This window comes from Panulirus ornatus, chromosome 63 (assembly GCF_036320965.1).
Source record: "Panulirus ornatus isolate Po-2019 chromosome 63, ASM3632096v1, whole genome shotgun sequence".
Taxonomy (NCBI): Eukaryota; Metazoa; Arthropoda; class Malacostraca; order Decapoda; family Palinuridae; genus Panulirus; species Panulirus ornatus.
The window spans coordinates 26540514-26567769 of NC_092286.1; the positions used below are offsets into that span (position 1 = coordinate 26540514).

Genomic DNA, 27256 nt, shown 5'->3' on the forward strand with positions numbered 1-27256 from the left:
TATGTAGTCTGTTGGGGATGAGAGGGCCTGGGAAGTGAGTCAGTTGTTGTTCGCCGATGATACAGCTCTAGTGGCTGATTCATGGGAGAAACTGCAGAAGTTAGTGACTAAGTTTGGAAAAGTATGTGAAAGGAGAAAGTTGGGAGTATATGTGAATAAGAGCAAGGTTATTAGGTTCAGTAGGGTTGAGGGACAAGTTACCGAGATGTAAGTTTGAATGGAGAAAAAGTGGAGGAAGTAAAGTGTTTTAGATATCTGGGAGTGGACTTAGCAGTGAATGGAGCCACAGAAAAGGAAGTGAGTCACAAGGTAGGGGAGGGAGCGAAGGTTTCGGGAGCAATAAAGAATGTGTGGAGGGAGAGAACGTTATCTCAGGGAGCAAAATTGGGTATATTTGGAGGAATAGCAGTTCCAACAATATCATATGGTTGCAAAGCATGAGCTATGGATAAGATTGTACAGAGGAGGGTGGATGTGTTGGAAATGAAATGTTTGAGGACAATATGTGGTGTGAGGTGGTTTTATCAAGTAATGAAAGGGTAAAAGAGAAGCATGGAAATAAAAAGAGTGTGGTTGAGAGAGCAGAAAAGGTTGTGTTGAAATGGTTTGGACATATGGTGAGAATGAGTGATGAGAGATTGACAAAGAGGATATATGTGCCAGAGGTGGAAGGAATGAGGAGAAGTGGGAGACCAAATTGGAGATGGAAGGATGGAGTGAAAAATATTTTGACTGATTGGGGCCTGAACATACAGGAGGGTGAAAGGTGTGCAAGGAATCGAGTGAATTGGAACAATGTGGTATACTGGGGTTGAAATGCTGTCAATGGACTGAACCAGTGCATGTGAAACATCTGGGGTGGACCATGGAAAGGTCTGTGGGGCCTGAATGTGGTTTTGGTTCATTACACATGACAGCTAGAGATTGAGTGAGAATGAATGTGGCCCTTTTTTACTGTTTGTTATCCTGGTGCCACCTCACTGAAACATGGGTAGTGATGCTGTTTCCTGTGGGATGGGTAGCAACAGGAATGGATGAAGGCTAGTAAGTGTGAATATGTACATGTATATATATGTACATGTCTGTGTATATGTATGTATATGAATGTATATGTGTATATGTTGATATGTATATGTATACGTATGTATATGTGCGTGTATGGGCGTTTATGTACATATATGTGTATACGAGTGGATGGGCTATTCTTTGTCTGTTTCCTGGCACTACTTCGATAACGAGGGAAACAGCAATCAAGTATAATGAATAGATAGATAATTAAATATTTCAATTAAGGCCCAACCTTGATGTGGATTTTTGGCCATGACTGGATCCTCCAACCAAAAGATATGAAAAATACTGAAAGATTTTAACCCATACAAAGCTCATAATTTTGATGAAATTTCACCTTATGCACTGGAAGATAAATGGATATACAATTGAAAGACATCTTGAAATAGTGTTCAAGATATTGCTGGAGAAAGGCAGAGTGCCAAGGGAGTGAAAAGGGCAAACATTATGCCCATCTATGGGAAAGGAGACTGGGAAAAGGTACTAAACCACACATCAGTCTCCTTACAAAGTGTGTTCTGCAAGGTATTGGAAAAGTTAATCAGAATGGAAAGGAATGACTTCCTACAGAGAAAAAATTACCTAAGGGAGAGAAACTTATCTTTATAAGGTTTTGTATAATGAGCCTCTTAGATTTCTATGAGAGAATGAGCTCTGTCTTAAAGAGAAGAGACGGCTGGGCAGACTGTCTATATTTTGAGTACCAGAAAGCACTGGACACAGTACCACATGGAAGGCTGGTGAAGAATATGGAATACCAGGATGAAATAATTAAATGAGTTTGCATAAGAAAGACAGACAACAGGAGGTCTGATTGGCCCATGACTGAGTTGTCTGGTATAAAAGAAAAATTGACGAGAAAATATAATTCTGCTCAATATCTTTCTTAAGCTATCACTGGCTCCCCACTGCTGCACATCAGCCTTCTCATGTCTTAGTGTCTCCATTACCACTGTCATTTATAAAGTTATTTCTGACATTTTTCACAGAGTATACCTGAATTTATAGAATATTTGTTGAAATGACTTTTGAGGGTATTTACTACATTTGATGGTAACTTATTCCAGTGCTCAACACACCTGTAGGAAAAGAAGCTTTTTCCTACATCTGGACTACCAAGATACTATGTATCTTTTAGCTTTGAGTTTTATTCCATTCGTCCTAGTACCGTATTTTCTTATATTTCGAAAAGATGTTTGTGATTTACCTTATCAAACTTATTAAGAATTTTGAACACTTGGAGTAAATCACCACGAAATCTATGTCCTATAAGGGAGAAGAGATCCAATCATTTTAGCCTTTTTTCATATGCCAGATTTCTAAGGGACGGAATCAATTTTGTCACAAATCTTTGTACCTGCTCTAATTTTTCCTTGTCTTTTTATAGTTTGGGGACCAAAACTAGACTGCATATTCAAGGTTTGGTCTTACTAGGAAATCTTGAAGTGTGAGAATTGTTTCTGCTGTCTTGTAAACTATGTTCCTGGCTTTGCAATCTAACATTCTGTTGCCTTTTTTACTTGCTGCTTGACACTGTTTATTGTATTTCAGGTTGTTGCTAATGACAACTTCAAGGTCCTTTTCTTCATTCACTTTAATTAGAGAGTTTCCAAACAGTTTGTGGTCATAACTTTACATTTGTCTACATTAAGCTTAATTTGCCATCTGTCTGACCACTCTGCTAGTAAGTTAAGATCTCTTTGAATCATTTTGCAGTCCTGCCTGTTTACTGCTTTACCTCCTAGTTTAGTATCATCAGAAAATTTTGAAGATCTTAGATATGAGACCGAGTTCTAGGTCATTAATGTATATTATGAGCACGGGGCCTCGGACTGACCCCTGTGGCACGCCACTCATTATGTCTAGCTGATCTGATGCTTTGCTGTTTAATACTGCATACTGCTTTCTTCCAGTAAGCCATTCTCTGATCCATGTACACAATTCTTCACCAATTCTGTGTGCTGTGAGTTTATCAAAAAGTCGCTTGTGAGGTACTTTAACAAAAGCCTTTTGGAAATCTAGATATACTACATCAGATGGCAATTTTTCATCCCAATTCTGATAAATAACATTAAAAAATTCCAGTTAATTCATCAGACAGGATCTTCTAATATGGAAACCATGTTGGTTGTCCAATATAATTTTGTGTTCTAGAAATGTGACAATTTCATTGTATCATTTTTTCCATCATTTTATCAAACACTGTCGTAAGGTTGATTGGGCAGTAGTTCAAGGCACACTTTGTCTCCTTTCTTACATATAGGAGTAACACTTGCTAGTTTATGGTCAGTTGGCACCTGGTCATTTGATAGATATGTTGAATATTTCTGTTGAGGGGTATATCAGCTGTCTCCTTACCTTTAAAAATCTTGAAGCTAAGTTTTCTGGGCCATTGTATTTGTTAGGATTTAATCAGTCCAGGTATTTAAGTACTCCACAGTTCTGAATTTCTCTTATATTCAACTTTTCTTCATCAGATCCTTGAAATATTTTCCTTGGTTGCGGTATTTGAGATGTCTCTTCAATTGTGAATATGGAGTTAAAAGAATAATTTAGTATGGCAGCCATTTCCTTGTTGTCAGTAATTAGTGTATCATGATCATTTCATAAAGGTCCAATTCCTTCTTTTGCTGTCTTCCTTTGTCTTATATATTTGAATATTTAGTAAGCTGTTCATATAAATAACGTGAAAACTAGAATATGCTTTACAAGTTCTGTCACCTCACCTAAAGAGGCACAAAGAGCTAATAGAGAGAGTCCAAAGAAGGGCAACAAATATAACAGAATTCAGAAAGCTAACTTACAGGGAAAAGCTAAAGGCTTTAAATCTGCCCACCATGGAAGAGAGAACACCACAAACATTTAGGTTTAAAACATTGATCATATGGACAATAAAAAAATATATAACATACAACTCATGACAGGCAGTCTGGATCTCTCAAACATAACATCACAGGCAGTCTGGATCTGTCATACATAACATCACAGGCAGTCTGGATCTCTCATACATAACATCACAGGCAGTCTGGATCTGTCATACATAACATCACAGGCAGTCTGGATCTCTCATACATAACATCACAGGCAGTCTGGATCTCTCATACATAACATCACAGGCTGTCTGGATCTCTCATACATAACATCACAGGCAGTCTGGATCTGTCATACATAACATCACAGGCAGTCTGGATCTCTCATACATAACATCACAGGCAGTCTGGATCTGTCATACATAACATCACAGGCAGTCTGGATCTGTCATACATAACATCACAGGCAGTCTGGATCTGTCATACATAACATCACAGGCAGTCTGGATCTCTCAAACATAACATCACAGGCAGTCTGGATCTCTCATACATAACATCACAGGCAGTCTGGATCTGTCATACATAACATCACAGGCAGTCTGGATCTGTCATACATAACATCACAGGCAGTCTGGATCTCTCATACATAACATCACAGGCAGTCTGGATCTCTCATACATAACATCACAGGCTGTCTGGATCTCTCATACATAACATCACAGGCTGTCTGGATCTGTCATACATAACATCACAGGCAGTCTGGATCTCTCATACATAACATCACAGGCTGTCTGGATCTCTCATACATAACATCACAGGCTGTCTGGATCTCTCATACATAACATCACAGGCAGTCTGGATCTCTCATACATAACATCACAGGCTGTCTGGATCTCTCATACATAACATCACAGGCAGTCTGGATCTGTCATACATAACATCACAGGCAGTCTGGATCTCTCATACATAACATCACAGGCAGTCTGGATCTCTCATACAGTACATCACAGCCACTCTGGGTCCCTCATGCACCACATCAATCAACCTGGCTCACCTATACACCATATCAGTGCCACTCTAGCATGGAAACTTCATGTATTAAGTACCTGACAACTTGGGTACCTCACACACTGGGTCCCTGACAACCTAAGTACCTCATACATTAGGATCCTGACAGCTTGAGTACTTGAGATACTGGGTCCATTATACAGGTGTTGCTTATTGTATCACTGGCTACTTACTTCATAAGCGAAGTTCCTTAGGTTTCGGTCACTCTCAACCCATCTGTCACACATGGCGATGGGCCACTTCTTACCATACAGCCGCTCCCACTGGAAATGAAAGTACCAGGCCAGAGGGATGGGTCGAGACCACACCACCCTGTAAGATTATCATCTTGAGCCATACGTTCCCACTCTACTATTCACTCTTACCCTTTCCTAGCTTTAAGGTTGCCACATTGATGAATGTGCAAATGGATCTGAGAAGTGATGAAGTGGACCTGAGGACTGTTGAAGTAGAAGTATGATATCTGAAGTGGAACTGAGAATTGTCGAAGAGGAGGTTAGAAAGTTTTAACTGTCCAGTTATTTAATCAACCATGAGTCCAAAATAATTCTAAAGATGTATATTTACTGTGGATAGTAAAGCTTGAAAGAGCAACATATTAACATCTTTATTCTTCTTTCATTGTATAGTGAGTCATTCTTGTAATCATGATCAGTATCCTTAAAACTTATCTTGCAAGAATGTATGTCAAAATATATGGATGATCTTAGTAAATCAAGAACAGAGGGCCAAGGGGGAGAAATGCAGACTGACTCACGTAGAGTCCTTAAGACGGTACTGTGGTTCAGGTGTGGTTAGGTTGATCATGATGAAACCCATCTCCAGGTCTAACTTGTCCCAGTTGTCTCTGCTGGCATACTCAGCTGGGGTGAGGGTGTAGGTGCCCGTGTTGGTGGTGCCCTCCTGCAGGTGGAGACAGTTCAGCTCATTCCACACACCAATGTTTGACATACTACAATAATATTATAACATGGATGCAACTTCCATGAGCATTACAAAAAAATAATAATCCTATACTGCAGTTTCCAACAAACCTTTCTTTTACATAAAAAGACTTTCCATTGCAATAGAGCATTACAGAACGGAGGGAAGAGTTTACTCTGATTGTGTAACTGCAGTGAAGACAAGATCTCATCAATAAGTTACAAGACTATAAACTGATGGAGATATGAGTCTAGTACTAAGTGTAAATCTAAAGACTGGCTTCACACCGAGATATAATGTCAAAGAATGTTTACCCAGTAGTTTGTATCACAAAATGATGATATAGAAAAAAATCAGCTCTTACAAGTCTATAACAAAATAAGAGAAGGAAAGCCTTAAGCTCTAAACAACTCAAAAGAGAAATAATGAATAGTAAAAAAATTTGGTATAAAAAATACAATGCCATTACATCTACATTATTCACATCTCATGCTTCATATTGTAGCAAGTCAGCCATACTCTACCAGTGTCAGCAGGAATACACATGGCAGGCTAAGAAAAACCTGCCATGCAAAAAAGTATGATGACAAGGTAATGTATATTGAAATACTAATGATTCTAATTTTTGTACAAGTATTTAGTTATTTCTGATGTGTTATGTTTGGAAAAAATACTCTTTTATGATATTTCTGAGCATGTAAGAAACATGACATGCATATGATACCACAGGAATACAACTTAAGTATGAAAATATACTGTAACTCTCTTATTAGGTATATTGTTATTCAATACTTATTTCCCTTTGATTAGGCTTAAGCTTATATATGTATTTCAATTTTGAAAAAGGAAAACAGGAGTCAAGTGAGAAGTGCTCATCCTCCTCAAAGGCTCAGATTGGGGTGTCTACATATGTGTATGTAACCAAGGTGAGAAGAAAGGAGAGATAGTTAGTATGTTTGAGAAAAGAAACCTGGATGTACTGGATCTGAGTGAAACGAAGCTCAAGGGTAAAGGGGAAGAATGGTTTGGTAAAGTCTTGGAGGTGAAGTCAGGGGTTGGTGAGAGGACAAGAGCTAAGAAAGGAGTAGCACTACTCCTGAAGCAGGAGTTGTGGGAGTGCGTGATAGAATGCAAGAAAGTAAATTCTAGATTGATGGATGGAGAGAGATGGGTGATTATTGGTGCTTATGCACCTGGTCATGAGAAGAAAGATCATGAGAGGCAAGTGTTTTGGGAGCAGCTGAGTGAGTGTGTCAGTAGCTTTGATGTACAATACTGGGTATCAGTGATGGGTGATATAAATGCAAAGGTGAGTAATGTAGCAGTTGAGGGTATAACTGGTGTACATGAGGCATTCAGTGTTGTGAATGGAAATGGTGAAGAGCCATTTGTGTGCTGAAAAAAGACTGATGATTGGGAACTCATGGTTTGAAAAGAGAGATATACAGAAGTATATGAGTATATAAGTATATGGGTATATAAGTATATAAGTATATGAGTATATAAGTATATAAGTATATGAGTATATAAGTATATGAGATATACATAAGTATGTGAGTAGGAGAGATGGTCAAAGGGCATTATTGGATTACGTGTTGTCTGATAGGCATTTAAAAGAGAGATTTTTGGATGTTCATGTGCTGAGAGGGGCAGCTGGAGGGATGGCTAATCACTATCTTGGGGAGGTGAAGGTGAAGATTTGTAGAGGTTTTCAAAATAGAAGAGAGAATGTTGGGGAGAAGACAGTGATGAGAGTAAGAGTGCTTGGAAAGGAGACTTGTGTGAGGAAGTACCAGGAGAGATTGAGTGTTGAGTGGCGAAAGGTGAGAGCAAATGACATGAGGGGAGTGAGTGAGGAATGGGATGTATTTAGGGAAGCAGTGGTGGCATGTGCAAAAGATGCATGTGGCATGAGAAAGGTGGGAGGTAGGCAGATTAGAAATGGTAATGAGTGATGGGATGAAGAACTAATGTTGTTAGCAAAAGAGAAAAGAGAGGCATTTGGATGATACTTACAAGGAAGGAGTGCAAATGACTGGGAAATGCATAAAAGAAAGTGGCTGGAGGTCAGGAGGTAGGTGTAAGGTTGAAAAAGAGGGCAAATGAGAGTTGGGGTGAGAGAGTATCATTAAACTTTAGGGAGAACAAAAAGATGTTTTGGAAGGAGGTGAATAACATTCGTACAACAAGAGAACAAATGGGAACATTGAGAAAGTCAGATGAAACACAACCAAGGAAGGTTAAGCATCTTCTCAAACCTATAATCATGATTGTAAGATCCATCAGTTGCATGGTATGACAAGGGTGTTGTGGTCTGGCCTCTGATCTGTCCGTTGAAGGACATACCGTCATACTCACGGATCATACCATCATGCTCAAGAATCACATTGCCATGCTAAAGGATTACACTGCCATGCTCAATGGTTGTACCCTCATGCTTAAGGATCATACTGTCATACTCAAGGATTGTACCATCATGCTCAACAATTGTACCATTGTCCTCAAGGATCACGCTGCCATGCTCATAGGTTGTACAATAATGCTCAAGGATCGCACCTCCATGCTCAAGGATCACACCGTCGTACTCAAGGGTTGTATAATCATCCTCAAGGATCACACCACCATGCTCAAGGATCACATCGTCATCCTCAAGGGTTGTATCATCATCCTCAGGGATCACACCGTCAAGCTCAAGGGTTGCACTGACATGCTCAAGGATCACACTGCCATGCTCAAAGGTTGTACAATCATGCTCAGGGATCACACCATCATGCTCAAGGGTTGTACTGATATGCTCAAGGATCACACGGCCATGTTCAAGAATTATACTATCATGTGTTTAAAGGTCATGCTGTCATATTCATGAATTATACTGTCATTCTCAAGAGTCTTGCTGAGTGAGTTCTGGCTAACAGTGTTTAGTAACTCACCATAAGGAAAGTACCATCATCCTGAGGGAGTTACAATGTCCAGTAACCCATCACAAGGGTTGTACATATCTATGTGCTCAATGACTTATGAAAGATGATGTTTAGTAATGTATACAAGGCTTATATCATCAAGATCAAAGAAGTTTACATGAGAAAGACAGACAACAAGAGGCCAGATTGCCCAACAACTGCATTGCCTGATAAAAAAAAAAAAGCGAGAGTTTAATTTGACAAGAAAATGCAATTCTGCTCAACAGTTTTTTAAGTTATTACCAGCTACCCACTGCTGGCCATTAGCCTTCTAGCGTCCCCATTATCACTGTCATTTATACAGTTTATTTCTGGCATTTTTCTCAGAGTATACCTGAATTTATAAAACATTTGTGTAGACAACTTTTGAAGGCATTTATAGTTTCAGCATTCACCATGTCTGATGGTAACTTATTCCAGTGCTCAACTCACCTATAGGAAAAAGAAACTTTTCCCACATCCATACTACATCTTTTAGCTTTGAGTTTTATATCATTTGTCCTGGTAATTGAATTTTCTAGTATTTTGAAAAGATATACGGTGTTAAGTAACTCACCACAATTGTCGTACTGTTGTGCTCAAGGAGTTACAAAAATGGTGTTCAGTTATTCACCACAAGGGTTGTAACATTAAGCTCATAACATCATGTTGGTGGGGTTACAAAATATAGGTTGACTAACCACAAGGCTATCAATATAGACAATCTCAGGGGTGATGCTGATCTCCCGGTAGCCCCAAAGTGACATGATGACCTGGGCATCCTTGTTCAGGGTTAGGTTGCCGGCCAGCCACTCAATCTCCAGTGACTCAGGTGAGTGTTGGCGGAAGCTGTCATCCTTAAACCAGACTCCCTCAGGTGCTGTCAGCGGGGTCTCTGTCAGGAGCAATCACATGTGTTAAGGAAGTTAACGATCAAATATTCTTCATAAGGAATATCAAAATCATCAAAAAGCACAAGCACAGGGATTTAAAAGATAATGCATTATTGGTTTATGGTTTTCTGAGTATGGTCAAGCAACAACCTGGTTAGGTGTTGCTCAGTCTAGTTCCTTGTTGATGACTCTTGCTTCCAGTAATGGTCTTGCTGCTGAGCTTGGTTACCTCCCCAGATTTACATGAGGGGAATGGCTGAAGGGTTGTGACTGACTAACTCCTAACACAGAGGGGACTAGCAGAAGGGTTGGGACTGGCTACCTCCCAACACAGAGGGGACTAGCAGAAGGGTTGGGACTGGCTAGCACCTCAAATAGACATGAAGGGACTGGCTGAAGGGTTGGGCCTGACTACCTCCCTAGACAGACATAAAGGGTCTGACTCTAGACAGATGGACTGTCCAAAGGGCTGGGATTGGTTCTCCAGAGAAACATCAGGGGCTGATTAAAGTATTAAGAATACCTCCCCAGACAGACATGGGAGGAACTGGCTGAAAGGTTAAGATTTGATTCCCAGACAAACACTAAGGGGCTAGCTGAATGGATGGGACAGACTAGATTCCCTGGCAGACACCAGGGGGCTGGCTAAATCCTCCAGCAGACACCTGGGGGCTGGCTAAAGGGATGGGACAAATTAGATCCCCAGCAGATACCAGGGGGCTGGCTGAAGGGTTCTGACCAGCATCCATACAACGAGAAAATAGTTCTAATGGTCATAAAAGATACATAGATTGAGAGCTGCAACTGTTGCCAGAACCAACACAGAGGTCAGATAGTGCTGCCTCTACTTAACTGAAACTAAGAAGACTGATTATAGGGTTGTGAGTGGTTCACAGAAGACTTCAGATATCATAGGGTTGTGAGTGGTTCACAGATGACTACAGAGATATAGGGTTGTGACTGGTTCACAGAAGACTTCAGATATCATAGGGTTGTGAGTGGTTCACAGAAGACTACAGAGATTATAGGGTTGTGACTGGTTCACAGAAGACTTCAGATATCATAGGGTTGTGAGTGGTTCACAGAAGACTACAGAGATTATAGGGTTGTGACTGGTTCACAGAAGACTTCAGATATCATAGGGTTGTGAGTGGTTCACAGAAGACTACAGAGATTATAGGGTTGTGATTGGTTCACAGAAGACTTCAGATATCATAGGGTTGTGAGTGGTTCACAGAAGACTACAGAGATTATAGGGTTGTGACTGGTTCACAGAAGACTTCAGATATCATAGGGTTGTGAGTGGTTCACAGATGACTACAGAGATTATAGGGTTGTGACTAGTTCACAGAAGACTTCAGATATCATAGGGTTGTGAGTGGTTCACAGATGACTACAGAGATATAGGGTTGTGACTGGTTCCCAGAAGACTTCAGATATCATAGGGTTGTGAGTGGTTCACAGATGACTACAGAGATTATAGGGTTGTGAGTGGTTCACAGATGACTACAGAGATTATAGGGTTGTGAGTGGTTCACAGAAGACTTCAGATATCATAGGGTTGTGAGTGGTTCACAGATGACTACAGAGATATAGGGTTGTGACTGGTTCCCAGAAGACTTCAGATATCATAGGGTTGTGAGTGGTTCACAGATGACTACAGAGATTATAGGGTTGTGAGTGGTTCACAGATGACTACAGAGATTATAGGGTTGTGAGTGGTTCACAGAAGACTTCAGATATCATAGGGTTGTGAGTGGTTCACAGATGACTACAGAGATATAGGGTTGTGACTGGTTCCCAGAAGACTTCAGATATCATAGGGTTGTGACTGGTTCACAGATGACTACAGAGATATAGGGTTGTGAGTGGTTCACAGAAGACTTCAGATATCATAGGGTTGTGAGTGGTTCACAGATGACTACAGAGATATAGGGTTGTGACTGGTTCCCAGAAGACTTCAGATATCATAGGGTTGTGAGTTGTTCACAGAAGACTACAGAGATTATAGGGTTGTGACTGGTTCCCAGAAGACTTCAGATATCATAGGGTTGTGAGTTGTTCACAGAAGACTACAGAGATTATAGGGTTGTGACTGCTTCCCAGAAGACTTCAGATATCATAGGGTTGTGAGTGGTTCACAGATGACTACAGAGATATAGGGTTGTGGGTGGTTCACAGAAGACTTCAGATATCATAGGGTTGTGAGTGGTTCACAGATGACTACAGAGATATAGGGTTGTGACTGGTTCATAGAAGACTTCAGATATCATAGGGTTGTGAGTGGTTCACAGATGACTACAGAGATATAGGGTTGTGACTGGTTCACAGAAGACTTCAGATATCATAGGGTTGTGACTGGTTCACAGATGACTACAGAGATATAGGGTTGTGACTGGTTCACAGAAGACTTCAGATATCATAGGGTTGTGACTGGTTCCCAGAAGACTACAGAGATTATAGGACTGTGACTGGTTCCCAGAAGACTACAGAGATTATAGGGTTGTGACTGGTTCACAGAAGACTTCAGATATCATAGGGTTGTGACTGGTTCCCAGAAGACTCCAGAGATTATAGGGTTGTGACTGGTTCCCAGAAGACTCCAGAGATTATAGGGTTGTGACTAGTTCACAGAAGACTCCAGAGATTATAGGGTTGTGACTAGTTCACAGAGGACTAGAGAGATTATAGGGTTATGACTAGTTCACAGAGGACTAGAGAGATTATAGGGTTGTGACTGGTTCACAGAAGACTACAGAAAATCGCTAAAGGTTTGTAAGCATGAAAGCAGCAGGTAGGAATGGTTGTGGTTGGTTCTTTTCACCGTTGTCTGGATTAGGTTTACCTGATTATGAAAGGTAGTGTGTGTGAGCAGGGTTGCAAACTGGTAACAAATAATGTTGAGAGAAGCAAAGACCAGTGGGGTGCCAGGTTCTGGACTGCTCAGAATCTGCATTGTTTTGTCTTGAGTGAGGGATATGGCAAGAGGTTTGCTATTTTGAGAAGCCTTCTCACAACTTGCCTTAATTGACCATACAACCACTAATATGAGTATGATTCAGTTGGTGAATATTTGCACCAATCTATCCATCTATCTATATCCTGATGCCCATTCCCCTTGGAAAGTTCCTCAAGGTGGTGGCCATGGTAAAAGACTCTTCATAACTGTTTGAACTCCAGTGCTGCTTCTTAGCCTTTATGCCTCACCTCACCCTGAACTGGCCACTGGCAAAGAGCAAGTCTAGCACTGTGTTTTCAGAGGCCTTTACCTTATGTTCCTAATAACTACTTCTACCTAATGTGTCTACTTTATGTTTCTGCCTAATGTTCCATTTTACTACTTCTACCTAATGCTCACAGATAATGATCCTTACTACTAATTCTAACAAATGTTCTACCTAATGCTCCTGTCTAACATTCCTACCTACTACTTCTGTCTACTGCTCCTCCCACTTGCATCAACATCCAGCCAAAGCTGTGGAGTTAAAGGATCATAGCCACAATACTTCAAGAAATTAATCTAATTTCACTGCATGAAGTTCAACTAAAAGTAAAATTTTTAGAAACCTCTATGAAAATACATCTGCCTTACAGATCACAAAAAATTTTATTGTGAATATCATTATTTGGCTTATTTTGAAATACAACAATTGAAAACCTTCAACTGAGCTAAACAAATAGAAAATAGCATAAAAAGAGATGAGTGAGGCAGGAAGACAAATGGGTGGAGTGCTTGCCATGACGGAAAGACTAGTGGGAAACACTCACCACGTTTTGTTTGATTAATAAGACTTTCTCTCAGGAGCCACCTGCATTACATAAGTGTTTATTCTAGGTTCATCTGGGGTTGATTTCAACCATGTATCAAGTCTTTTAAATTTTTCTGTTGTTGTTCATGCTTGTTTCCTAGTTCATCTGGTGGTGTAGTGAACAATCACTCTAGCTTCCTTGTTGAGCTTTCACAGAAAGTATTTCTATCGGATGTATTTTCCATACATTCTATGGTATTCTTGAAGATTTCATAAACCTGTATCTTCCTTGCTGAAAGGCTTTCAGGTTAAATACAGTTTCATTTATGCCTTCAAGTTGTTACCATGATTAGATTATCATATATATTTCTCTTCTTTCTCAGCTTTCAGCCTTTTCAGTTTCGTTAGTTAGGTGTTTCTGGATTCTCCTTAATTTCCTTAATTCTGTCTGTTTCATTTGGGGACCATACAAACAGCTATATCCAACTTTGTTTTTATTGTATTCATGAAGCTGGTAGAAAAAGTTCTTAAAATCATACCACTCATTACTTGGCTTAATACTATGGTGCTATTTTCTCAATGTGTTCTCTGTATTCTAGTTTCTTGTTTATGATGACACCCCAAATTTTTTGAATCTCTCAGTTTTTATCAGTTTCTCAGTTGGCCCTTTATATGGTGCCACCAATGTATTCTTACTTGTTTCATGAATTAGTCGATCAAATAACTTTTCATTAAATTCTATCATATTTAAGTTCTGCCCATTTGTAAATAATGTCTGAGTCTCTTTACACCTAATCTTTATCAGTTTCTTATCTAATCATTTTGCTTACTCTGGTGTTATCAGCAAAGCTCCCTACTATGCCTTCCTTTATTTCAACTGCAAAGGTCTGGTATCATTATCATGAAGAGTAATAAGGCTAACACTGTCCCTTGTGGTAAAAATCCATGGTGGCTATCGTCTAAGTAGCTATTCTTGATTAGATGGTTTGATACGTCCTTTTATCACTCTTTCAAAGCCATCTATTACATGTAAAGTCAAGCTTACACTTTCTGTACTGTTTGGGTACAGTATAAGACTACTTCCTTCTTTCTGAAATGGTGATACATATACCAATTAGTGAATGTCTGCAATTTTGCTTTTATTCAGACTTTGTTTGAATAATAACACAGTCTTTCATATTTCTGTTTTTGTCTTCTTTAAGAAAAAGGCTGGGATTCAATTTGGTTCTGAGGCTGAATTTTCTGTGAGCTAATAAATCATTCTAATTACACCATCTTCCGATATTTCACTAACTATGGATGCATTTCACATTGCTTGAATAGTTCATCATTCAATTTCTTCTGCACTTTGAGCTGAAAACCATTCTATACTGTTCAGTGATGTTCAAAGAAAGAGAGTATCTACCTTCCTATGAGTACCTAAAACAAGATTTAACCAAAGTGGCAGGGCTGGTGTGAGGTGTTCAATGCATATCTTGCTTGATACATAAGATTAGTCATCTCAGCTGTCACCTGCATTACATAATTATCAATGCTTGATTCATCTGGGACTGATTTCAGCCATATGTAGTTTTCTTTTAAACTTTCCTGTAACTGTTCCATGCATGTTTCTATTTTTCCTAGCAGTGTGTTGAATTATCATTTTAGCTTCATGCTTGGGCTGTGATGCATTTTTGTCTAATATAGTTTTGATATTTTTTTTTTTTGATTTGTCGCTGTCTCCTGCGTTTGCGAGGTAGCGCAAGGAAACAGACGAAAGAAATGGCCCAACCCACCCCCATACACATGTATATACATACGTCCACACACGCAAATATACATACCTACACAGCTTTCCATGGTTTACCCCAGACGCTTCACATGCCTTTTGATATGTTCCATGATATTCTTAATGACTTAACAACTCTGAACCTTCCTCATTGAAAAGGCATTCAGATTTAACACATTTTACTCTAACTTGCATTTTGTTACCATGCATAGATTATCATGTATCTTTCTCTTATTCTATCTAGGCTACATAGTTGCAGCTCTTTCAGCTTTTCATGGTAGTCCATAGGTTATATTCCCTCAATTTTGTCAGGAAGTGCTTTTGAATTCTCTCTGATAAGTTCATTTCTAACCATTTCATTGGTGATCATACAACACAGTTGTATCGAATTTTGCTTCTTATATATGCACTATACTTTTTCATCAATAGGTTTCTGACTCTTGTGAGAAAAATTCTCAGAATCATATCACTTATCACTTGACTTGATTACATTTTCCTCACAATGTACTTCCTAGTCTCTCATTCCTGATGACAAATTCTTTACATTTGTCCAATTTTCTATCACTTTCCCTGTTGGGGCTCTATATGTTACCGCTAATGAATCCTTTCTTGACCCATATCTCATTTGGAGAGAGAGAGAGAGAGAGAGAGAGACTGGTCATAATTTCCAGTCCTTGACTCACCAACGAAGAACTTGCCCTTCCAGTAATATGGTCCGCCATTGATGGAGATGGAGAAGTCAACATACCCAGAGACATAGAGACTGGGCATAATGCATGCAGCACGATTGTCATCTAACACAACGCCCTCTACATTGCTACGGTCAAACTGACAGGTGAGACGGTAGCTGGTCTTGAAGCAAGGGCCTGTGAGGTTCACCAGTGTCCCACCCATCATGTTACCTTGCTCCGGCGAGAAGGTTAGCGGGTATTCCTTCAGTTCTGTTGGCACACAACAAACTCATTAGATACCATACCTACAGTTTCTCTTACAGGTACTGTGTCAAGGCAGCTACCATAAAATGCTATAGCTAAAGCTTCCCTTACTATGTCAGGACAGTTGTCATGAGATGCCACAGCCAAAGTTTCCTTTCTTATGTATAGGCAGCTGTCATATGATGTCAAAGCTAAAGTTTCCCAACCTATATATAAGCAGCTGTCAAGGTACATCAAAAGTAAAATTTCCTTTCCTATATATAGGCAGCTGTCATGGGATGTCAAAGCTAAGGTTTCCCTTCCTATGTATAGGCAGCTCTCACAAGATTCCACAACTACAACTGATGATAATTCAGCAAAATGAGCCACAGTTTTTCTACTACATTATTAAGATATAGTAAAACTTAGAGATTTCATTATATCAAATGGAGGTGCCACAGTTTAAGCTCCTTTCATGGAGCAACATAAGCCGCAAAAGATTATATCTATCTCACACCAAGGAAAGCTTTTGATTTATTACTGATCAATCAGTGTAGTCATTAAGCAGGCAGAACAAGAATCACTTAGCAGCTACAAGGATGACTAAGGAAACAGTGGAGTCATTGTGAGCATTAAAAAGGAGACACTGAGCAGGTAAAGGGCTCACTGAGCAGGCAAAAGGATCATGGAGGAGGAAACGGAGTAATTGAGTAGGCAAATGTATAATGATTTTTTTTAAAGCAAAGAAGTCACTGGGTAAGCAAAGAAGTCAAAGCATAGAGTCTTTTCCTTTATCAGATACCACATCTTCATCTTACATCTCAGATCAAAGAACTACAACATAACCAAAGCTTCTTTTAAGAACTGTGGAGACAGCACAGCTTAAGCCCTAAGATGGTTCAGCCATGCTCAGTGGTTATATTTCTCCCACATATCAAGGAGAGACACTAAACCTTAAACATACATAATAGGTCTCATACAATCACCAATGCCTGTATTACATTAAGAGATCAATGAGAGTGTATATAAGGAGGATGTATGTCAAGGAGAACACACATCAGACATATGAATAAATCAGGGAAATCGTTAATCAGGGGAAACATAGTTTGGGGAAAGAATAACTTAGGTTGAGAACAAATCAGGGTGACCATATATATCAAGGAGAACAAATATCATGAAGAATATGAATATATAGAAGTATGGAGGCTTCATTCAAGTGGCTGACTGTTGCTGCTGGAGGTGGACAGCAGGAAGTATAAAGGCTACAGGCAGGTGCTGGCTGTTGCTGCTGGAGATGGGCACCAAGAAGTATAAAGGCTACAGTAAATTGTTTGATCTTGCCATACTGAGCTTGATATGTGTAGCACATTAGACATGTAACCCATCAGTCCAGGTGTTCCTTGTGTCAGCGTTCAGCCTAAATACCTTCAAGTTGTCAGCCTCCTTGTCTCCCATGTCAGCCATCAGCTTGGATCTTTCCCAAGCAAGATGGCAGCTTACAAGTCTCCAATGTCAGCTATCAGCCTGGATGTGTCCCATATCAGTCATCAGCCTATATGTACCCATATTCAGCTGTCAGCCTGCATATCTCCTGTGTCATCCATCAGCCTGTAACACCTCTACATGTTAACTTACAGGAAGTTCTTTCTAAATGAGGATAGGAATACAGTTGATAAACCTTGTGAGACCATAACTTGAACCTTGTGTGCCAAGTTAATCTTATTGAACATACAGGTAGGTGGCACCAATGTGAGAATGACAAACAATTAACCCACCTTCTTCCCTTCTGCAGCAGCCAGCCAGGATCTTTTCATCAATCCTGAAGATGTGTCGCCCAGGCATACCATTAGCATTACCAGCTTGAGCCAGGTCTCGGATATAGAGCTTCTGGCTGTATGGCGTGTACTCATATGCTCGTGTCCCATTACCTGCATTGAAACCCACCTGGCAATATGAGAATCCAGTATCAATTGTCTTATCACAGATACAATTCATATGTGCTAAAACAGGTAAAGAAGGATCAGTGAACCACATACCAGTACAGTGAAGACTTCTTGGTATGGGTGAGGTGAAGATGAATTACAGGTACAGGCTACACCTAAATACATGGGTACATGGGAAGGGCTAATAACTGAAGACCTGATGATCTATAATGTCAACTGAAGACATAAGCGTATTTGTGGTTAAAATACAATGGTAAAATCAGAAGGTACGTCTGTACCCATGACTTCCTCCAGGTCAACAGCCAACAGAAAAAGAGCTATGGAGGAACACCTGGTAGTATTGAGAGAAAATGCTGATATAAAAGCTTCATAAGAAAGTGTGAATGGGAAAAATTCCTTCCTGTAACAACAGACTTCTCCAAGAAGGCTTAAATGTGGAATGAAAAAAAAAAGCTAAAATGGTGAAATACTGTAGTAGCTTCATATTTCCCTCTAGAAACAGTTCTATTTACTGATAAAAGATATCACTGAGGTATTTGTCCAGCTTTGATTTGTACACACTGATCATAACATTTACTGTTTCTAGTACAGTTGTAATTAATTCCAATATTTACATCTCTCCAGCTGAATAAACTTTTCCCCACATGCATTGCTATTACATCCTCATTTCAATTTCACATCTTTGCATCTGTTCATTGAATCCTTACCTAATCTTTTTCTTTCAAACTATTCACCATTTCCCGCATTTGCGAGGTAGCGATAAGAACAGAGGACCATTTAGAACTTTAGAACTAAAAGATGTTTTGGAAAAAGGTAAATAAAGTGTGTAAGACAAGGGAACAAATGGGAACTAATGGGGTGATAACAAGTAGTGGTGATGTGAGAAGGAGATGGAGTGAGTATTTTGAAGGTTTGTTGAATGTGTTTGATAGAGTGGCAGATATAGGGTGTTTTGGTCGAGGTGGTGTGCAAAGTGAGAGGGTTAGGGAAAATGATTTGGTAAACAGAAGAGGTAGTAAAAGCTTTGCAGAAGATGAAAGTCAGCAAGGCAGCAGGTTTGGATGGTATTGCAGTGGAATTTACTAAAAAGTGGGTGACTGTATTGTTGACTGGTTGGTAAGGTTATTTAATGTACGTGTGATTCATGGTGAGGTGCCTGAGGATTGGCGGAATGCTTGCATAGTGCCATTGTACAAAGGCAAAGGGGACAAAGGTAAGTGCTCAAATTACAGAGGTATAAGTTTGTTGAGTATTCCTGGGAAATTATATGCGAGGGTATTGATTGAGAGGGTGAAGGCATGTACAGAGCATCAGATTGGGGAAGAGCAGTGAGGCTTCAGAAGTGGTAGAGAATGTGTGGATCATGTGTTTGCTTTGAAGAATGTTTGTGAGAAATACTTAGAAAAGCAAATGGATTCGTATGTAGCATTTATGGATCTGGAGAAGGCATATGATAGAGTTGATAGAGATGCTCTGTGGTAGGTATTAAGAATATATGGTGTGGGAGGTAAGTTGTTAGAAGCAGTGAGAGATGCTCTGTGGAAGGTATTAAGAATATATGTTGTGGGAGGTAAGTTGTTAGAAGCAGTGAGAAGTTTTTATCGAGGATGTAAGGCATGTGTACGTGTACGAAGAAAGGAAAGTGATTGGTTCTCAGTGAATGTAGGTTTGGGGCAGGAGTGTGTGATGTCTCCATGGTTGTTTGATTTGTATATGGATGGGGTTGTTAGGGAGGTGAATGCAAGAGTTTTGGAAAGGGGGGCAAGTATGCTGTCTGTTGTGGATGAGAGAGCTTGGGAAGTGAGTCAGTTGTTGTTCGCTGATGATACAGAACTGGTGGCTGATTCATGTGAGAAACCGCAGAAGCTGGTGACTGAGTTTGGTAAAGTGTGTGAAAGAAGAAAGTTGATAACAAATGTGAATAAGAGCAAGGTTATTAGGTACAGTAGGGTTGAGGGTCAAGTCAACTGGGAGGTAAGTTTGAATGGAGAAAAACTGGAGGAAGTGAAGTGTTTTAGATATCTGGGAGTGGATTTGGCAGCGGATGGAACCATGGAAGCAGAAGTGAGTCATAGGGTGGGGGAGGGGGCAAAAATTCTGGGAGCGTTGAAGAATATGTGGAAGTCAAAAACTTTATCTCGGAAAGCAAAAATGGGTATGTTTGAAGGAATAGTGGTTCCAACAATGTTGTATGGTTGCGAGGCATGGGCTATGGATAGAGTTGAGTGCAGGAGGGTGGATGTGCTGGAAATGAGATGTTTGAGGACAATATGTGGTGTGAGGTGGTTTGATCGAGTAAGTAATGTAAGGGTTAGAGAGATGTGTGGTAATAAAAAGAGTGTGGTTGAGAGAGCAGAAGAGGGTGTTTTGAAATGGTTTGGTCACATGGAGAGAATGAGTGAGGAAAGATTGACAAAGAGGATATATGTGACAGAGGTGGAGGGAACGAGGAGAAGTGGGAGACCAAACTGGAGGTGGAAAGATGGAGTGAAAAAGATTTTGAGTGATAGGGGCCTGAACATGCAGGAGGGTGAAAGGCATGCAAGGAATAGAGTGAAATGGAACGATGTGGTATACCGGGGTCGACGTGCTGTCAATGGATTGACCCAGGGCATGTGAAGCGTCTGGGGTAAACCATGGAAAGTTCTGTGGGGCCTGGATGTGGAAAGGGAGCTGTGGTTTCGGTGCATTATTACATGACAGCTAGAGACTGAGTATGAACGAATATGACCTTTATTGTCTTTTCCTAGCTCTACCTCGCACACATGAGGGGGGAGGGGGTTGTTATTCCATGTGTGGCGGGGTGGCGATGGGAATTAATAAGGGCAGACAGTATGAATTATGTACATGTGTATATATGTATATGTCTGTGTGTATATATATGTATACGTTGAGATGTATAGGTATGTATATTTGCGTGTGTGGACATGTATGTATATACATGTGTATGTGGGTGGGTTGGGCCATTCTTTCGTCTGTTTCCTTGCGCTACCTCGCTAACACGGGAGACAGCGACAAAGCAAAATAAATAAAAAAAAATAAAAATTTTGAGCTTCCATTAGATCTCCTCAGGGTTTTTAAATCACTTTAAGATCACTAAGTCTTTCTTCAGCAGGCTTCTTTCAGGGTAAAAAAATTAGTTTTGTTATCTTCTTGAATTTGCCTTAATATTTTTCAGCTGTGATCATCTTTGGTGAACAGATCTGAATAACATATTCCAAAAGAAGTTTGATCAGGGCATTCTAAAGAGTGTATATCATTTGAAACTTTGCATCCTCTTGGTATTATGGTATGATGCCTGAATCAATTTTGATATGCTAGGTCATTACTGATAATCACTACAACATTAGGCTCCTACCTAATGTTCCTACTGACTACTTCTACCTAATGTTCCTACTGACTACTTCTACCTAATGTTCCTACTGACTACTTCTACCTAATGTTCCTACTGACTACTTCTACCTAATGTTCCTACTGACTACTTCTACCTAATGTTCCTACTGACTACTTCTACCTAATGTTCCAGCCAAATGTTCCTGACAACTTGCTGGTACTCGGGAGGTATAGAGACTTACACGTGCTGTTGAGGTGTGAAGACTAACAGATATGGCTAAAGTGTGGAGACATGAGAGCAGCTGAGGTGTGGAGACATGAATGCAGCTGAAGTGTGGAGACATGAGTGCAGCTGAAGTGTGGAGACTTACAGGTACTAGGGAGGTGTGCATACTTACAGGTTTTCAGGCAGGAGTGGAAATTTACAGGTACTAGGGAGGTGTGGAGACTTACATAAGCTGGAACTCCGCCCTGGCCTTCATCAGTAGAGCCACCAGCCTCAGTGTGGGAGGTCCAGCTCATGTGCTGGTAGTTGAAGAGGCAGTACGTACGGATCTCGTCCGTGGCCACGACAAGCTGGAAAGTGTTTGTCTGCAGGATAGGAGAAGAAAGTACTTGAGTCACTGGATGATGGCTGGGACAGTGTCTGGTGGCTGGCACACTGGATGATGGCTGGCACACTGGATGATGGCTGGCACACTAGATGATGGCTGGGACAGTGGATGATGGCTGGCACACTAGATGATGGCTGGGACAGTGGGTGGTGGTTGGCACACTAGATGATGGCTGGCACACTAGATGATGGCTGGGACAGTGGATGATGGCTGGCACACTAGATGATGGCTGGGACAGTGGATGATGGCTGGCACACTAGATGATGGCTGGGACAGTGGGTGGTGGTTGGCACACTGGATGATGGCTGGGACAGTGGATGATGGCTGGCACACTAGATGATGGCTGGGACAATGGATGATGGCTGGCACACTAGATGATGGCTGGGACAGTGGCTGGTGGTTGGCACACTGGATGATGGCTGGGACAGTGGATGATGGCTGGCACACTGGATAATGGCTGGGACAGTGGAAGATGGCTGGCACACTAGATGATGGCTGGGACAGTGGATGATGGCTGGCACACTAGATGATGGCTGGGACAGTGACTGGTGGTTGGCACACGAGATGATGGCTGGGACAGTGGATGATGGCTGGCACACGAGATGATGGCTGGGACAGTGGATGATGGTTGGCACACTGGATGATGGCTGGGACAGTGGATGATGGCTGGCACACGAGATGATGGCTGGGACAGTGGATGATGGCTGGCACACGAGATGATGGCTGGGACAGTGGATGATGGCTGGCACACTGGATGATGGCTGGGACAGTGACTGGTGGTTGGCACACTGAATGATGGCTAGGGACAGTGGATGATGGCTGGCACACGAGATGATGGCTGGGACAGTGGATGATGGCTGGCACACTGGATGATGGCTGGGACAGTGGATGATGGTTGGCACACTGGATGATGGCTGGGACAGTGGCTGGTGGTTGGCACACTGGATGATGGCTGAGACAGTGGCTGGTGGTTGGCACACTGGATAATGGGTGGGACAGTGGATAATGGGTGGGACAGTGGATAATGGGTGGGACAGTGGCTGGTGGTTGGCACATTGGATGATGGCTGGGACAGTGACTGGTGGTTGGCACACTGGATGATGGCTGGGACAGTGGCTAATGGGTGGGACAGTGGATGATGGCTGGGACAGTGGATAATGGGTGGGACAGTGGATAATGGCTGGGACAGTGGATAATGGGTGGGACAGTGGATAATGGCTGGCACACTAGATGATGGCTGGGACAGTGGCTGGTGGTTGGCACACTGGATAATGGGTGGGACAGTGGATAATGGGTGGGACAGTGGATAATGGGTGGGACAGTGGATGATGGCTGAGACAGTGGGTGGTGGTTGGCACACTGGATAATGGGTGGGACAGTGGATAATGGGTGGGACAGTGGATAATGGGTGGGACAGTGGGTGGTGGTTGGCACACTGGATAATGGGTGGGACAGTGGATAATGGGTGGGACGGTGGGTGGTGGTTGGCACACTGGATAATGGGTGGGACAGTGGATGATGGCTGGGACAGTGGGTGGTGGTTGGCACACTGGATAATGGGTGGGACAGTGGATGATGGCTGGGACAGTGGGTGGTGGTTGGCACACTGGATGATGGCTGGGACAGTGGATAATGGGTGGGACAGTGGGTGGTGGCTGGGACAGTGGATGATGGCTGGGACAGTGGGTGGTGGGTGGGACAGTGGATAATGGCTGGGACAGTGGGTGGTGGGTGGGACAGTGGATAATGGCTGGCACACTGGATGATGGCTGGGACAGTGGCTGGTGGCTGGCACACTGGATAATGGGTGGGACAGTGGATAATGGGTGGGACAGTGGATAATGGGTGGGACAGTGGCTGGTGGCTGGCACACTGGATGATGGCTGGGACAGTGGATAATGAGTGGGACAGTGGATGATGGCTGGGACAGTGGATGATGGTTGGCACACTGGATAATGGCTGGCACACTGGATAATGGGTGGGACAGTGGATAATGGCTGGGACAGTGGATAATGGCTGGGACAGTGGATAATGGCTGGGACAGTGGGTGGTGGCTGGGACAGTGGATAATGGGTGGGACAGTGGATGATGGCTGGGACAGTGGATGATGGTTGGCACACTGGATAATGGGTGGGACAGTGGGTGGTGGTTGGCACACTGGATAATGGGTGGGACAGTGGATAATGGGTGGGACAGTGGATGATGGCTGGGACAGTGGATGATGGTTGGCACACTGGAAAATGGGTGGGACAGTGGGTGGTGGTTGGCACACTGGATAATGGGTGGGACAGTGGGTGGTGGTTGGCACACTGGATAATGGGTGGGACAGTGGATAATGGGTGGGTCAGTGGATGATGGCTGGGACAGTGGGTGGTGGCTGGGACAGTGGATGATGGCTGGGACAGTGGGTGGTGGCTGGGACAGTGGATGATGGCTGGGACAGTGGATGATGGCTGGGACAGTGACTGGTGGCTGGCACACTGGATGATGGGTGGGACAGTGGATAATGGGTGGGACAGTGGGTGGTGGGTGGGACAGTGGATGATGGCTGGGACAGTGACTGGTGGTTGGCACATTGGATGATGGCTGGGACAGTGGATAATGGGTGGGACAGTGGGTGGTGGCTGGGACAGTGGATGATGGCTGGGACAGTGGGTGGTGGGTGGGGCAGTGGATAATGGCTGGGACAGTGGGTGGTGGGTGGGACAGTGGATAATGGCTGGGACAGTGGGTGGTGGTTGGCACACTGGATAATGGGTGGGACAGTGGATAATGGGTGGGACAGTGGATGATGGCTGGGACAGTGGATGATGGCTGGGACAGTGGGTGATTGCTGGGACAGTGGATGATGGATGATGGGTGGGACAGTGGATGATGGGTGGTGGGTGAGACAGTGATGATGGGTGGTGGGTGGGGGTAATATAAAGGTGAGGGAAAGATAACACAAGTATCATCAGTTGATGATATCATACCAGTATGTTACCAGAGCTTCATCAGTTGATGATATCATACCAGTATGTTACCAGAGCTTCATCAGTTGATGATATCATACCAGTATGTTACCAGAGCTTCATCAGTTGATGATATCATACCAGTATGTTACCAGAGCTTCATCAGTTGATGATATCATACCAGTATGTTACCAGAGCTTCATCAGTTGATGATATCATACCAGTATGTTACCAGAGCTTCATCAGTTGATGATATCATACCAGTATGTTACCAGAGCTTCATCAGTTGATGATATCATACCAGTATGTTACCAGAGCTTCATCAGTTGATGATATCATACCAGTATGTTACCAGAGCTTCATCAGTTGATGATATCATACCAGTATGTTACCAGAGCTTCATCAGTTGATGATATCATACCAGTATGTTACCAGAGCTTCATCAGTTGATGATATCATACCAGTATGTTACCAGAGCTTCATCAGTTGACGATATCATACCAGTATGTTACCAGAGCTTCATCAGTTGATGATATCATACCAGTATGTTACCAGAGCTTCATCAGTTGATGATATCATACCAGTATGTTACCAGAGCTTCATCAGTTGATGATATCATACCAGTATGTTACCAGAGCTTCATCAGTTGATGATATCATACCATTATATTACCAGAGCTTCATCAGTTGATGATATCATACCAGTATGTTACCAGAGCTTCATCAGTTGATGATATCATACCAGTATGTTACCAGAGCTTCATCAGTTGATGATATCATACCAGTATGTTACCAGAGCTTCATCAGTTGATGATATCATACCAGTATGTTACCAGAGCTTCATCAGTTGATGATATCATACCAGTATGTTACCAGAGCTTCATCAGTTGATGATATCATACCAGTATGTTACCAGAGCTTCATCAGTTGATGATATCATACCAGTATGTTACCAGAGCTTCATCAGTTGATGATATCATACCAGTATGTTACCAGAGCTTCATCAGTTGATGATATCATACCATTATATTACCAGAGCTTCATCAGTTGATGATATCATACCAGAGCTTCATCAGTTGTAAGCATAGTGTGAGACATGGTAAGGTATGAGGCAGTATATAATGTTGTTATCACATGAGAACATGTGTGTAGAGTGAACATAGGAACGTACCACATATTTAGCATCAGTGTTCAGGGAACCACCAGCGAAGGTCAAGTTCTTCCATGTAACGATGATAATGTGTTTAGGGTTGAAGATGGTTGCGCCCACAATACCTTCACGTACGTCCCACTTGATCCGTTCCCTGATCTCCACACCGAACTGGTCCTGACGAGAAGGTAGATCTCGCTCCAACCTGTGTGTTGCATGACCTGAACACATCTCTACTACTCTGCTCTGGGGGGAAGCACATGACACATGGTGGGTCAACACTAGGGCGAGTGGTCATCACCAGGGCAGGTGTTCTGGTGAGTGGTCAACACTGGGGCAGTTGTTCTGGTGAGTGGTCAACACCAGGGCAGGTGTTCTGGTGAGTGGTCAACACTAGGGCAGGTGTTCTGGTGAGTGGTCAACACCAGGGCAGGTGTTCTGGTGAGTGGTCAACACCAGGGCAGGTGTTCTGGTCAGTGGTCAACACAAGGGCAGGTGTTCTGGTGAGTGGTCAACACCAGGGCAGGTGTTCTGGTCAGTGGTCAACACAAGGGCAGGTGCTCTGGTGAGTGGTCAAAACCAGGGCAGGTGTTCTGGTCAGTGGTCAACACCAGGGCAGGTGTTCTGGTCAGTGGTCAACACTGGGGCAGGTGTTCTGGTCAGTGGTCAACACCAGGGCAGGTGCTCTGGTCAGTGGTCAACACCAGGGCAGGTGTTCTGGTGAGTGGTCAACTCTGGGGCAGTTGTTCTGGTCAGTGGTCAACACTAGGGCAGGTGTTCTGGTCAGTGGTCAACACTGGGGCAGTTGTTCTGGTGAGTGGTCAACACTAGGGCAGGTGTTCTGGTCAGTGGTCAACACTGGGGCAGTTGTTCTGGTGAGTGGTCGACACTGTGGCAGGTGTTCTGGTCAGTGGTCAACCCTGGGGCAGTTGTTCTGGTGAGTGGTCAACACTAGGGCAGGTGTTCTGGTCAGTGGTCAACACTGGGGCAGTTGTTCTGGTGAGTGGTCAACACTAGGGCAGGTGTTCTGGTCAGTGGTCAACACTGGGGCAGTTGTTCTAGTGAGTGGTCAACACTGGGGCAGGTGTTCTGGTCAGTGGTCAACACCAGGGCAGGTGTTCTGGTGAGTGGTC

At 42.4% G+C, this 27256-nt stretch overlaps 1 protein-coding gene across 1 annotated transcript in view; it reads right to left on the minus strand.

Moving 5' to 3' along the window:
* The window catches only part of mesh (sushi domain containing 2 mesh), a 103754-nt gene that overhangs the window by 51116 nt on the left and 25382 nt on the right, over positions 1 to 27256 (minus strand). Inside the window, exons 5-11 of the mRNA XM_071656751.1 lie at positions 26145 to 26328; positions 21863 to 22000; positions 17909 to 18077; positions 15903 to 16160; positions 9511 to 9704; positions 5704 to 5849; positions 5120 to 5258 (exon numbers count right to left, since the gene is read on the minus strand). Of these exons, the coding sequence (XP_071512852.1) occupies positions 5120 to 5258; positions 5704 to 5849; positions 9511 to 9704; positions 15903 to 16160; positions 17909 to 18077; positions 21863 to 22000; positions 26145 to 26328 (1228 nt within the window). The remainder of the gene's footprint in view (positions 1 to 5119; positions 5259 to 5703; positions 5850 to 9510; positions 9705 to 15902; positions 16161 to 17908; positions 18078 to 21862; positions 22001 to 26144; positions 26329 to 27256) is intronic.